General features: G+C 42.4%; 1 protein-coding gene across 1 annotated transcript; it reads left to right on the top strand.

Moving 5' to 3' along the window:
- The first annotated feature begins 430 nt into the window (after window positions 1-430).
- Window positions 431-14,344, top strand: zdhhc16b (zinc finger DHHC-type palmitoyltransferase 16b). Its single transcript, XM_061708041.1, has 10 exons — window positions 431-540; window positions 6,273-6,598; window positions 7,495-7,689; window positions 9,526-9,614; window positions 9,702-9,730; window positions 9,816-9,949; window positions 11,247-11,332; window positions 11,417-11,540; window positions 12,177-12,247; window positions 12,407-14,344. The coding sequence occupies exons 2-10, from the start codon at window positions 6,329-6,331 to the stop codon at window positions 12,507-12,509; spliced, it is 1,101 nt and encodes a 366-aa protein (XP_061564025.1). The 5' UTR covers window positions 431-540; window positions 6,273-6,328; the 3' UTR covers window positions 12,510-14,344.
- Window positions 14,345-14,388: the final 44 nt, after the last annotated feature.

The following is a 14,388-nucleotide window of genomic DNA, read 5'->3' as shown; positions in this document are numbered from 1 at the left end:
AATAGCAGGTTTCGTTTTGAAAGGGGGATTTTGTCATTTTTTTAATAATACAAATTCATTGTAAAATAATAATGCGTCACGCTAACATTTTTTACCCAGAAAAGCATGATTTTAAAGACTGTTTGCGTTACACACTAACTACATTTCCCAGAATACATTGCGCGCTTTCAAGCCTCCAACAGAGAGAAGCTGAAAATAAAGAGGTCCCACTCTGTACTAATATTTCAAGCACTAAACTTTCTTAAAGTATATTTTCGATGTTCAACGAGGGATCTGTTCATCTTTACGTGTTTAGTTAACATCCAAAACCACTATAAATGTTTCGATAATTTGTCTTTGCTCAATGTTTCACATGAGACGTGGTAGTTTAACTCTTCTCACAGCATAATGAAGCATCTGTAAAATACACGAGCTTCGTGAATCCACCCGGTGTTACAGCGTTGTACAGTCGGTGTTGCTGTGGTTGATGTAAACCTCTACATTTATTGATCATGACCTGACTGTAGTGCTTCAGTTTGTCCTCCTGGTTCTCTTGTCCAGGTAAAGTTTGGTCCGTAACGGTTGGATATCGTAATGTCTTATGATTGTTTTTAAAACGACCTCTTGAAACGTCGGTAGCTAGCTCACATTGAAGCATGACACTGTAGCGAATCGGAGGAATGAAGCTGGTTAACAAGATTAGACAGGAAAATGCGTTTGCAAGTTATGAAACTCTCGCAGTGACATATCTCAGGGATTGACATATTCTCTCCGTTTTACAAAATATGTAAATGAGTGTTAAACATTTGCAGCATATAAATGAAAAAATCCCTTTTAAAGGACGTTTTATGGAAAGTTTATGGTTTCCTGACATGTTAACATGTTTTTTGTTTTGTTGGGTTTTTTTTGGGGGGGGGGGGGACATTTCAAATCCACTTTGAAGCCAATGAGGAAATTAGGAAGGTTGCAGTTCCTGTACTGACCACAGGGGGCTCCAAAAGCAAGTCAGTCTCCATTGAGTCCACCTGCTGATACTTGTACTAACAGACCATCATTGCTGGCTTTGGGTTGACTTGGAAGGGTCCAGGGATAAGAGCCAGCAGCTTGTGCTAACCCAACGTCAGCCGAACAGCAGTCATTTCTGATTTTGTCACCGAAATGACATTTGAAACACAAGCTCAAGTTGGAAATGTTTGCCAGCAGCTGTGCAGGTCCTGTCACCGAGATCGGCTGAAGGAGCCCCAGTCCATGAGCCTGTTACGCCCGTAGACTGTGGCTCTCACATGAGCTCTGCTCGTCCTTGTTTTAGCGTCAGCGCAGGGGCGTCAATTGGGTATGGCAAGGTATGGCAGCCGCCACACCTTTGCTTCAAGGGTTAAATGTAAATGTTTGTTTTTTTAAATACATTTATGGAATAACTACAAATGCAAATAAGAACAACATGATCGATTTCACTAGTTATTATACACTGCAAAAACTCAAAATCTTAACAAGAATATTTGTCTTATTTCTAGTTAAAATGTCTCATTTTTAGTCTCATTTTTTTTTTAAAATCCCATTACATTTAAGACAAGACTCAAAAATCTGCCAATGGACCAAGATTGTTTTGCTTCTAATGAGAAGATAAATCTTGTCCCACTGGCATATTTTTCTACTTATTTCAAGTGAAAATTTACTTGAAACAGGTGAAAATGGTCAAATAACAAGTTATTTTTCTGGTGATGACTCTTGTTTTAAGCGTAATGAGATTTTTTGACATAAAATTAGACATTTTAACTAGAAATAAGACAAATATTCCTGGTAAGATTTTGAGTTTTTGCAGTGAGCGAGACTGCATTTGAAAAAGTTCCAATTTTCTTGACCACACAGATAAGCTCCATAGCAGACTTCTGTGATGAGTATTTGCTGGACGTGTTGATTGATACTCTAGTTAAGTTCTGTGACTCGTAACCTTGCCATACCTTAGCTTTGACTGAATTGACGCCACTGCGTCAGCGTGGTCCAGTTTCAGTTATTTTCTGTGTAGCGCCTCACATTACATGGAAAAGGAGGGCTGAAAAGCAGTTGGTTTTAAGGGTGAATTCACTTGTTTTCAGTCTGACTCCCAAACAAAGAGACAGAGATGTGTTATGGTGGACTTTTTGATTTCTCAGTCATTTTAAACACTCAAATGTATGCTCATATGTACGGAAAAATATACGTTTCATAATATGGCGCCACTACTTTGGTGGCATGATCTTCAGAGCATATCAGCAAAAATCAAATACTGTGAAAAAATATCTATATTAAGTTCAGCAAAGCACTTGAATGTGGTTTTAGGGCAAACATGACCATGATCCGTTTTAGGAGTAAAACTGTGGAACTCATTACATAACGACCTTAAATTAGCAAACTCAATAAAAGCATACAAGATATTATTCAAAGCAAAGGTAATGGACACATATATAGAAGCACAATAAGCAAACAAAGAATGTACACATGCATGAGATGAAATGACAACTTAAATTGGTTTTGTCGGTTTCTTTAGCATCTTTTCACTTTCTGTTTTCAGAGCTATCATTATTATTATTATTACTATTACTATTATTACAGTTATTACAGCTATTATTATTATTATTACTATTATTATTTTGTTGTATAACCTCATGATACTTCATTTGTTCCTTCTGTATATTTTATTATGTTAAAAGGTGGGCAAGATAAGCTTTATGCTTCAAGCCCAGACCTTTTCGGTCAAAATAATCACAATGTTGACCAGGGAAAAACCTGTGGATGTTTGTCATCTTGTTTGTTGATTTTTTTGTGATTGACCGAAATAAATATTAACTAACTAACTAAGTAACCTATTTCCCAGAAACTGAAGTGAAGTTCTCAGGATCCTTGCTTTGTTAGATAAAATTAAGAAAGCGTCTATTTATTTTTTAGTAGGAACTAACTGACCTCTGGTTTATCTACTTGTAAAATGATCAGAATAGAGGAAGTCTTATTTATAGCCCCGTCATAACCTCTGAAACAACTCAAAACCAACTGTTTTAAAAAATGGTTACAAAGTCCCACCGTCCAGGGTGAGGACCCTCAAAAAACTCAGTTCCTCCTCAAATGACCAACACATTACTCGACTCTCTAAAAGGGTTGATCGGCTTGTGTCCTTTTGTCTGAAAGACTGCGTCAGAAGAAGAGGACAAAGAAAAGCCTAAGCTGTCTTTTCTACGAGCAGATTTAGGGCAGCAGGTTGCTAGAGAGACTCCAGCATCGCTGTGCGGGACTTCTTCAAGTACCCCTCTGTCTGGTACATATCAGAGAGATTAAAGTGGTAATATAATATACCCTGTTCAGTCAGCTGATGTTCAGCACAGATGTCAGCACAGCGTGTCCTTAGAGAGTGCAGAGTTTATCTTTAACAAAAACCAAGCTAAAGAAGATGAGGGAAAAAACAATCGGATGTTTGGACCACCAAAGTAAAAATGAACAAAATTATATGACATTGTAACAATATGCTCGTATGGGATGCTGTTTTTCCCACTCTCTATGCCACAAAGGTTGCAAGAAACCTGGTAGTCCTGACTGAGGATCAGTTCCTCTCAGAACATGATGCACCTGTCTCTCAGTGGTGTCAGCAGAAAAATCAGGCCGTATCTGAGTCAGTAAGGTACCCGACTTCTTATACAGCTCATGTCTCGACTACGACAGAGCTGCTCTAACAGGTCTCTCTTTGTGCGCTGTGAAACCTTTATAGACGGTCCAGAATCGGCAGCCCGTCTTGCCAAAAAGGACACATGTCACTCCAGTGAACGCCGCTGGCTTCAGCCGCTCAAATCAACCTCGTTTTTCTCACAGCCTTCGTCCAGTCACTTCACCTCAGTCCTTTGGGCTCAGGCTCCTCCTGAACCAGAGTTTGGGACGTCTGTCCTTTGGCACAAGCCTGTCATGAGTCCAGCCTGTTCCCATTCGTGGTTCCACAATGGCCAAATAAAATGCCATTATATCCCCAAATGTTGTTGCAGTGCAGTGCAGTGCTTCTCCCCTCTGTGGGGTTGCCGGTGGCCTGGGTTCCGGGCTCTTCCGTGTCGGCCTCTGGTCTCGCGGGTGGCGGGGTTGCTCCCCCCCACTCCCCCACTATAGATACACTTCAGGTGGAACTTTGTTTGGTTTATTACACACACACACACACACACACACACACACACACACACACACACACACACACACACAGAGCCACTTAGTCACATGCATATACACAAACATACACAGCCACACAAACATATACATATACACACACACACACACACACACACGCATGATCATATACATACACACACACACACACACACATAGACATACACACTGGCTTGTTCACCTGCATACTGGCTCTCTAGTTTTTGGGGTTAGGTAGCGGTAGCGGTAGCTTAGCTCAGACTGCGATCAGATCTCAAGATTTAGGTCGATTGCTGTTGTTGTTTTGGTTGGCTCCGTGCCGGTTTCGTGTTTTGTTTGTTGTTTTTTGTTGCAGATTTCCAGTGCTTGACGTGTGTTTCCGTGTGTTCCTGCTTCCTGGATTGGCAGTGGATGTCGTCACCCTCCCCCCTCCCCCCACAGAAAAAAAAAAAAAATAATTCACTGGGTTTGTATGTGTATATTTATGTATGTGTACGCATATGTATGCGTATATATATGTATATATATTAATTATAGTAATAATGCACTTATATATGCTTTTGGTTTCTACCGTCATGGTATCAATCATTAATATGTGTGCAGACAAGGGAAAAAAAAAATATATATAAATAAATAGATATAAAAACGATTGAAGAAGAGGGAGTATAGCGGAGGGAAAAGCTGGGCTGAAACGTCCAGGCAGGAAGCATCATGAATCTACTGATGGGGGGTGATTGTTGCCAGGCAACAAGTGTGCAGATGTGGTCACATACAGCATCAGGCGGTAAACTCTGGCAGCACACAGCATGGACTGAAACCTACTGCCAGCAGATCAGCATCTGGGATGCAGAGGTGCTCCTTCACAGTAGCCGCTCCAGGATCTCACCATCTGTTATTAATAAACGCTGCAGCGCTCATGTCCCACCGCTACTTCTCTTTTTAAAGTCTTTTGTCTTCCCGTGTCATCTGAGAACTGTGTAGAGAGGTGGAAAATCCCTCCACAGCCATGTCTCGGAAAACATGACACACTTTTCCTGCTTCAGCCGTTTTCCTTCCAAGGGATCTCAAACTCCTAATAATGATCAAGATGAAAAAAATGATTAAAACCTCTTCTCTCTAGTTCTTCCTCTACATCCCTGACCTCTCCTCTTCAGCTTGTCTGCATTCCGGGTTATCCGGGCTGTTTTTTGGAAAGTCCAATCAGCTGTTTTACCTGTGTGAACGACCTTCTGTTGTCATGGCAACTCATCACAGCCGATGTTTAAAAGCGTGAGCATGGGCAGCAAGAATCCCTGTGGCAGAACAGCAGCCAAACCAGCATAGGAAAAAAAAAATGGTTCAAACAGAAATAAAGCTCAATATCTCCAGATTTATACATTTGAAGACGTTTCATATCAGTCACGTTTTCAGTCTCTTTTCAGACACAGATGTCCTGCAGAAGAAAATGTTGACCCTAATTTAATGCTGGTCATCATAGTTGTAGGGAATTTTGAAGAAAGGTGCAGGACTTGTTACGAGTCTCTGCTCCCAGCCCATCATCAATGCCTAACTAAATTAAACGAGTCTTATCAGTGTAATGGATACTTAGTTTGATGAAACCATGCCTCAGGATCAGGTAGCTACTTTATGTACTACTCCAGACATTCACCCCATCGCTCGTTCCTCTTACAGGGTTACCACTTTGCATCTCCCCTCCTCATTTCCTTGGGCCTTCTGGCCTGCAGATCTGAATTTGCTGTGAATTATTAAATGAGAAGTTGTGTTGTGGGGGCTGATGGGTTTTTCTCATCACCCGATAGCCCCTGTTCTCATTAGCTTTGAAGGACAGATGCACACAGAGGATGCGGTCGCTCTGCTCAAATGACTTTAGTGCTTTCTAGGAACAGGAATGCTTTTTAGGAGACCAAGTCATTTGCATTGTGTGCTGCCTCCTCTTTTGCATCAAAGCCCACTCGTCTTCCCGTTGATTACCTTCTGACCAGACAGCCTGAAACCTCTCCGCAGGCTTATTCTCCCGAAGGAGAGGATGGAAAACTCATCGGTCACCGTCAGACTCCATTACGAGGAGCTGCTGTTTTGCATGGCCTGCGTTTGTAACTGCTGGTCCTTGTGTCTCTGTGTTTGTGTGTGTGTGGAAGGTCGAGTGTTTAGGCAGAGAGGAGGAGGAGGAGGAGGAGGTGGTGGTCGTGGTGGCATGCGTATGGGCAGCAGCTGGAGGTGGCAGCTCTCCCGGGCCATGCGACTGGCGCTGCGTTGGTGCCGACTGTGCCGCCTGCAGAGAGGAGGCCTGAGCGGGACCAACAGACCCTGGACGGGCGGCAGGCTGCCGGAGCTGTGGAGCTACAGCAGACTGCTGCTGAACTCCCTGTACTTCAACAGCCTCACTAACTTTGACACGGTGCTGGACTGTGCGTTTGAACCCGTCTACTGGATTGTGGACAACATGACCCGCTGGTTTGGATTGGTAAGCCCTCTATTCCTTCACTTCTACGCTCCTAACTATTCTCTCTACTAGGAATGGGTGATATTTTACCGTTCACGATAAATCGTCAAAAAAATTCCCCACGGTAAGAATTTGTCATCTCGTGGTAAAAAAATGATAAATTCCCGTTGATGACGTTTTTGTGTGAAGCTGATTGAAGGAAGGAAGGAAGGAAGGAAGGAAGGAAGGAAGGAAGGAAGGAAGGAAGGAAGGAAGGAAGGAAGGAAGGAAGGAAGGAAGGAAGGAAGGAAGGAAGGAAGGAAGGAAGGAAGGAAGGAAGGAAGGAAGGAAGGAAGGAAGGAAGGAAGGAAGGAAGGAAGGAAGGAAGGAAGGAAGGAAGGAAGGAAGGAAGGAAGGAAGGAAGGAAGGAAGGAAGGAAGGAAGGAAGGAAGGAAGGAAGGAAGGAAGGAAGGAAGGAAGGAAGGAAGGAAGGAAGGAAGGAAGGAAGGAAGGAAGGAAGGAAGGAAGGAAGGAAGGAAGGAAGGAAGGAAGGAAGGAAGGAAGGAAGGAAGGAAGGAAGGAAGGAAGGAAGGAAGGAAGGAAGGAAGGAAGGAAGGAAGAAATGCATCTGAAAGATAGAAAGGAGAAAGAAATGCATCTGAAAGATAGAAAGGAGAAAGAAATGCATCTGAAAGATAGAAAGGAGAAAGAAATGCATCTGAAAGATAGAAAGGAGAAAGAAACGCATAAGAAAGAAAGAAAGAAAGAAAGACGATAGATTTATAGTTAAAAAGGTGGAGTTGAATTGGTATTTTTTTTTTTATCGTAATTTTTATCGTTATGGGGATAAAGGCCAGAAATTATCGTGATCAATTTATTAGTCCATACCGCCCATCCCTACTCTCTACCCATGCTTCTCTTTTCTCTCAATCTTCCAGGTGTTTGTCTGTCTCGTTGTCCTGCTGACATCCTCCGTCGTGGTCATCGTCTACCTGTTTGTCCTGCCTACAATCTTCAGCACTTACTCCGTGTTCTGGATTTTCTGGCATGTCTGCTGCGGCCACTGGATTCTCGTCATGGTGACGTTCCACTACTACAAGGCCACCACCACCTCCCCCGGACACCCACCCAAGGTGCCACACTCAATCATTTCCAATTGTAGTCCTGGTAAAACAAATATCAAACTTTACCAGTACTTTATTTAAAAATAAAAGTTTGTTTTGGTACAAACGTGTGTGAACATCTGGGACCAGATGCATAAAACTCCAAAAAAAGTAATTGACACGTTGATTCTCTGTGCATAGAGGGAGCTGACTTTCATTCCCATTTATCTGTGAATGGATGTAGATGCTCGCGTATTTCTTTTATTGGAATATGAAGATGACATTTTTATATTTGCAAAACAGTCAAAGGTAGGGTAAGCAATTCTGATCCCCGCTGCAAAACTCATTTCTAGGGGGGAAAAAATGAGGCTCGTGTCAAGAAAACTAGTCTTACATTTTGTCTAGTCACTAGACTCTAGTGGCTAGATTATTTAGCTAATTTTAAGAACTATAGTCAAGAAAGTTTTGCTTACCCCATTAGCAGAATAATTTTTCCGTAATATAAGATAATTCGACTACATTTAGAAATATTATTTCTGGAGTGACTGCAGGGAGATCGAAGAAGGAACCAGCTGCCTTTGTTTTGTTGACATTTTGTTCTAATATCAACGGTGGGACATCATCCAGAAATCACATACACTACCTTTAAATACACAGGCAAATAAAAGAAATAGCAAAGCAGCAGCAAAGTCTTACACAATTTGAAACCGAGGCATTTGTCAGCGTGAGTAGAGACAAGGAAAACTGTTGCTTGTTTGGTGTCTTGGGCTACGTCCATAAAACCGATCCACATCTACACCAGCGTTTCATCTCAGCGTCCTCAGTTCATCCACAGTACAACACTGTCACAGCGTGTCACATGACTATCCATGCACAGAGGGTGTGCATGCACAAGGGAAAGTGGGCTGGATTCCTGTTCCATCTCCATGTTGTTGTTGACAGTCATTAACGTGTGTCTGTCTATCATTTTCTGCTGATGGAGTCACAGTGCTGGCTTGAGGTTCAGAAAAGCAAATCATGAAGTGAATCTGTGCAGCTGCATCATTGTTTCGAGGAGGGTTCAGTCTTGTCCCCCCGGCATTACCTCGTAATGGCTGTTTACACGCTGAAATCAGATCAGTTTTCCCGTTTCTGAAAAGCGAAATTGCTGGAGTTCTGTGAAGACCGTGCATAAAAGTTTAAAGGTTTCAAATGAAAACCTTTTCAGTGTGGATGTAGCCTCAGGGTCTGGGACCATGAACAGAAAATAAACTGCAGAATGAGAGGGAGAAAAGTTCTTTAACATTCAGAGCAAATTAATTTGCAGACGTTTTTTGTTTTGTTTAGAAAGGATTACGAAGGAAGATGCTGACAGTGCACGAAGAACACAGGCATTTTACCTGCAACTCATGAATGAATAGCTTGTGCACTGGGTCATACAGGAAAGACACGTGTACGTACATGTGAAGCATAAATGATGCAATTTGAAAAAGAAATGCAGAGAGTGGAAGTGTAAAGCAACTATCACTTGGTGCCAGAAAATGTCCTTTTTTAATTTGTGTTAGTGATATTTTCTTAGACCACGCAGGACCGTTATACACAGCTTCAGTTATCTGTATCAAGTTTATCCCTCTGGACAATGCAAACAAACAAAATTAGACAAAAATAACTGTTGTGCAGTCGTTGTGAAACCGTTACATTTGATCTTAAATTCTATTTGATCTCATTTTAATCCCATTTCAGGCTCTGAAAATGTGTTGACATGTTTCCTCAGTTTGTGGGGAGGAAATGGTTTATGTAAGATTTTTGTGGTTTTTTTTTACATCATTTTCGCATCCAGCTTCTGTTAGAGAAAAACATCCTCTTCTTTGTGTTTTTCTATTTCAGGACAAACTAAACTTCCCCTCTGTCTCCGTCTGCAAGAAATGTATCACCCCAAAACCAGCAAGGACGCACCACTGCAGCATCTGCAACGTGTAAGCTGCCCGGTTCCACCGCTGGTGAATTAAGTCACTTCTGTCTTTATAATCCATCCCAGGGAAACTAACTCCTTCGTGTTACAGGTGTGTCATGAAGATGGACCACCACTGCCGTATCCTTTAATCCTCTAACTCTGCGTGTTAGGTATTTGCAGCGTTTCCACTTGTTGTACGTGTTTAACTTAAACGTATTTCCAGCCTGGCTGAACAACTGCGTGGGCCACCTGAACCATCGCTACTTCTTCTCCTTCTGCCTCTACATGACCCTGGGCTGCATCTACTGCAGCGTCAGCAGCAGGAACCTGTTTCTGGAGGCTTACAACGCCGTCGAGGTGAGCTGCCGCCATCCCACACACCCTTCTGCTGCTGGACGTCATGTCAGTGTAGGTGTTTGCAGATGGGTACTGGGATACCTGTCTATCTGGACGGGCTGTGATGAAATGTTTGGAATAGCAGCACCTGTCAGATAGGGGTAAGAGAAGCCAGAATTTGGGCTCAGGTGGCAAATGAGGAGGGAAAGAGGAGAGCTGAAAATGATCCTCTGCTCTCATATCTGCCTCTGGTTAGTGATCTTAAAAGTGCACCAGCTGGAACGCAAACAACTCGATGCTTTCATCACCATTTAGGCTTAATGTCTGGTAGGGATGGGCGGTATGGACTAAAAAATGTATCACGATAATTTCTGGCATTTATCCCGATAACGATAAAAATGACGATAAAAAAAAATACCAATTCAACTCCATCTTTTTAACTATAAATCTATCTCGCTCTCAGATACGCCATGTTTGTTACACAAAAACGTCATCAACGGGAATTTATCTTTCTTTCTTTCTTTCTTTCTTTCTTTCTTTCTTTCTTTCTTTCTTTCTTTCTTTCTTTCTTTCTTTCTTTCAGGCTCATTTCCTTCCTTCCTTCCTTCCTCCTTTCCTTGTTTTCTCCCTTCCTTCCTTCCTTCCTTCCTTCCTTCCTTCCTTCCTTCTTTTTTTCCTTCCTTCTTTCCTCCTGCTCTCTCCTTCCTTTTTCCCTTCCTCTTTTCTCCCTTCCTTTCTCCTTTCCTTGTTTTCTCCCTTCCTTCCTTCCTTCCTTCCTTCCTTCCTTCCTTCCTTCCTTCCTCTTTTCTCCCTTCCTTCCTTCCTCCTTCTTTCCTTGTTTTCTTCCTTCCTTCCTTCCTTCCTTCCTTCCTTCCTTCCTTCCTTCCTTCCTTCCTTCCTTCCTTCCTTCCTCTTTTCTCCCTTCCTTCCTTCCTCCTTCTTTCCTTGTTTTCTTCCTTCCTTCCTTCCTTCCTTCCTTCCTTCCTTCCTTCCTTCCTTCCTTCCTTCCTTCCTTCCTTCCTTCCTTCCTTCCTTCCTTCCTTCCTTCCTTCCCTCCTTCCCTCCTTCCTCCCTTCCTTCACATGCGTTGTGCGTGGATTTAACACAGAACCATAAATCAGCTTTACACAAAAACGTCATCAACGGTAATGTATCATTTTTACAGCGAGATGACAAATTCTTACCGTGGGGAATTTTTTTGACGGTTTATCGTGAACGGTAAAATATCGCCCATTCCTAATGTCTGGAGGACGAGTTCATCCAGAGCAGGAAAACCTAAATATCTTCAAGTCATATGTATATTTCCTGCCCGTTTCAGACTTACTATCAGACACCTCCACCAGAGTATAGCCTCAGAGACAACTCTGCTCACAAGAGCATCATCTTCCTCTGGGTCCTGACCAGGTGAGCAACACTCACAACACACCAGGTTGATAATGTCCCTCAGACGGCTCTGGTTGTGACGTTTCCCCGCCCCCTCTCCCGCAGCTCGGTGGCAGTCGCCCTGGGAGGACTCACCCTGTGGCACGCGCTGCTCATCAGCGCAGGAGAGACCAGCGTGGAGCGCCACATCAACCGGAAAGAAGCCAGGAGGCTGAGGGAGAGAGGCAAGGTCGGTCCTGTCTGGTGCCATGTCCAGCTGGAGGGCTGAAAACATCCAGGGAGGGGTTTTACTGCCATGATAAAGGCCAAAGCGGAAGACCGGAAGGAAAAGAGCCTCTGAGCTCCCAGTTCTGTTTTGGAAAATTACTTTTTTTTTTTTTATCTGTATGCAAAAAAAATCCCAAATTAAATGTTTGACTGACAATGTCTTTTAAAAGTTGGCTAAGTAATATGTAACTTTGCTGCTACATTTCCTGATCAAGTCAAGGATGAGCAGAATAAATCATAGACTGCTGCCAGTTGTAAGACAAAGTCATAAATCAGAAGCCTAATAAATAAATCAGAATTACACATAATTTACATTACTGGAATGTAGTAGAAGTATTCAGAAAGTGTAATAAAAATAACTGATCATACAGGTGTCCCCTTGCTGTCCTGTTAGCAAGTTTATTTATGATATGTTTAGTAATTTAGTCTCTAAAAAAATTAAATGAGGAAAAGAAATCATGAAACTTGGTCAGAAGAAGAAAATTCTTCAATGTTTTTCAAAGAAATCTTTGAAAACTTTTTTCTTGCTCTGTTATTGGACTGATTGCACGTAATACACACGCACATTAATAATGTTTAATGTTTTTCCTCTCTCTAGGTGTTCAGAAATCCATACCATCATGGCTTAATAAACAACTGGAGGTTACTTTTGGGTGTGGAGTCAAGAAGGTGAGTTTGGCACCTGAGCTTTCATCTGTAATTCCATTTTAATGCTTATCCGACTCTTGAAGAGTCCTGATTTTGTGTCGTCACTCCATGAGAAACAATAGCGTTTGACCACGTTTGTCTTCAGCCACATTTCACCTCGTTTGTTCTTCTGTTCCTCAGGCACTGGTTGACGCGGGTCCTCTTACCCTCCGGCCATCCTCCCAGCGGAGACGGCATCACGTGGGACTGCACCTTCACCAGGAGAGACCCCATGGCCATCTGACCTCCCGCCTTACGTTGCTCCGGTTTTTCCACATATCAACAACAAACTGGCATTCACACAGCGAGCAATGGTAGCTCGCTCGTTTCTGAGCGTGTGCCTCAGGGAGACGCTCCCTGATATTTTCCACCATTGCCTCATACATTTTCTTTAAACTGACTGCATTGTTCTCAATGAACTGACCAACGGGTGCTGCTGGCCAGCACACGACTACGGCGCGTTCACACCTGGTTGTATTAAAGCAAACTCTGGTATTGGTGCCAATGCTGGTGCAGTTCACTTAAACGTGCTGCTCGGCGTGCACCAAACAAGCGGGCAGAGTCCCTTTTAAAAGGTGGCTGTCAGAGCAAACCAGGATTGACAAATGTCGTCAATCCATCCAGTCAGTTTGTGGAGGCCAAACGAACCGGGACCGTCTTCTAGTGAACTGAACTAAGTGGATCCTTTTCTGCTTTGGTCTGGACCAAAAATACCAAACTGCAGGTGTGAATGCACGTCAAGAGCAGCTGTGCACCAAATACAATTACACCAACTCATCTGTAGGCAAACAATTCAGTCTCAAAAGGGATTTCAACCACGTTTGTGGAGAGGTTTGTTTAAGAAGCCAAAAGGCACATTTTGTCAGACGAAAGCCACCTATTTCCTCTGTGTAACAGCAGAAAGACGTGGGCAGGAATGTGTCTCTAAATCAGCGGCCTTCAGTTAAATATGTAACCTCACAAATCCAGCCGAGCAGGCAGTGCTTGGAAAGGCTGAAACATTACCGTTGGTGCTGGATGTCGCGTTTCCCGCCCAGCAGACCCAGACAGAAGCTTCGTGTGATCCAGTGGAGGTCACACTTATGTAAGAATAGTGATTTATGTTGGATTTTTAAATATCAATTGTGTACAAATATATTAATATTTGGCAACTGCCACATTACTCTATTTCTGTTAAAGCCCCTCTATGTAGCAATACCACCAAGTTCACCTCATTAGGTATTACACGATGTGCTGGACCGCCCCCTCTCATGAGCACAATATTATCAGCACGGCAGATTAAAATGCCCCATGTGGTCAGGGGTGGTATTACTACATAGAGTGCCTTTAAAGCTTCCACATTTAAGATGTATGTTAGATCTTGTCATCTTCTGTTATCCTACAATATTTAAATGTATTTCCAATGTACAAGATATTTGAATTGATGCTGTTCAGCAGTCCAGGTGAGTGATGATGTAAAAGGATGATTGGCAGCTTTTTCAAACATAATGTTGTAATGTCAACAATTAAAACCGCATCACTGATTTGAGATGCTTGTGGGTCTGAGCCAAGAGCTCGTCTGCTTGTTTAGAGGTTCAGTTGTGTACTTTATTAAATATATTTGTATTTGTGGGTTTTGAGTAGAGGACAGATCCAAGTTGGGCAGGAAGATCCTGATAATACAGAATTTAGTTTGTTTTTTTGCAATGTGTCCTGTGATATTTTCAATGTTGTTTACAACTCTGCATGTTTACATTATGAGTTTTGGTGCGTTTTGGTGCCAAAGAGTAGAAAAGAAACATTTTTGTCGGGAATCTGAGGGCGATAAGAAACTCGCCAGCACTTATTCTTTCACATTTCCAAGTTCTTTTGGTTTTTAGTACAGATGTTGATGTGTGCCTCGTTTTGTTGTCCTGTGTTGCAATTAAGTGAATTTGTCACTTCTACACTTTTAATCCCCTTTAAAAATGTCCACAGCAGCAATTTCATGATGTATAGCCTCGATATTAAGTTGCCATGGAAACGTGATGTAATCTGTGAACAGCAGGAGCTGTGCTCCAGTCTCTTTTTAAATAAAACCATTTTTTAAACTTCAAGAAATTAAGATTTTTTTTCCTTCATATACATTGAAACTAAAAATGACA

Source organism: Cololabis saira, chromosome 19, assembly GCF_033807715.1.
Source record: "Cololabis saira isolate AMF1-May2022 chromosome 19, fColSai1.1, whole genome shotgun sequence".
Classification (NCBI taxonomy): domain Eukaryota; kingdom Metazoa; phylum Chordata; class Actinopteri; order Beloniformes; family Belonidae; genus Cololabis; species Cololabis saira.
This window is presented reverse-complemented; position numbering and strand designations above follow the sequence as displayed.

Excerpts from the sequence above, each read along its gene's own strand:
- zdhhc16b (XM_061708041.1), top strand. The coding sequence starts at position 6,329 with ATGCGTATGGGCAGCAGCTGGAGGTGGCAGCTCTCCCGGGCCATGCGA. Across the intron at positions 9,731-9,815 it reads GAAGATGGACCACCACTGCC|CCTGGCTGAACAACTGCGTG; the intron begins GTATCCTTTAAT and ends ACGTATTTCCAG. Across the intron at positions 11,333-11,416 it reads TTCCTCTGGGTCCTGACCAG|CTCGGTGGCAGTCGCCCTGG; the intron begins GTGAGCAACACT and ends CCTCTCCCGCAG.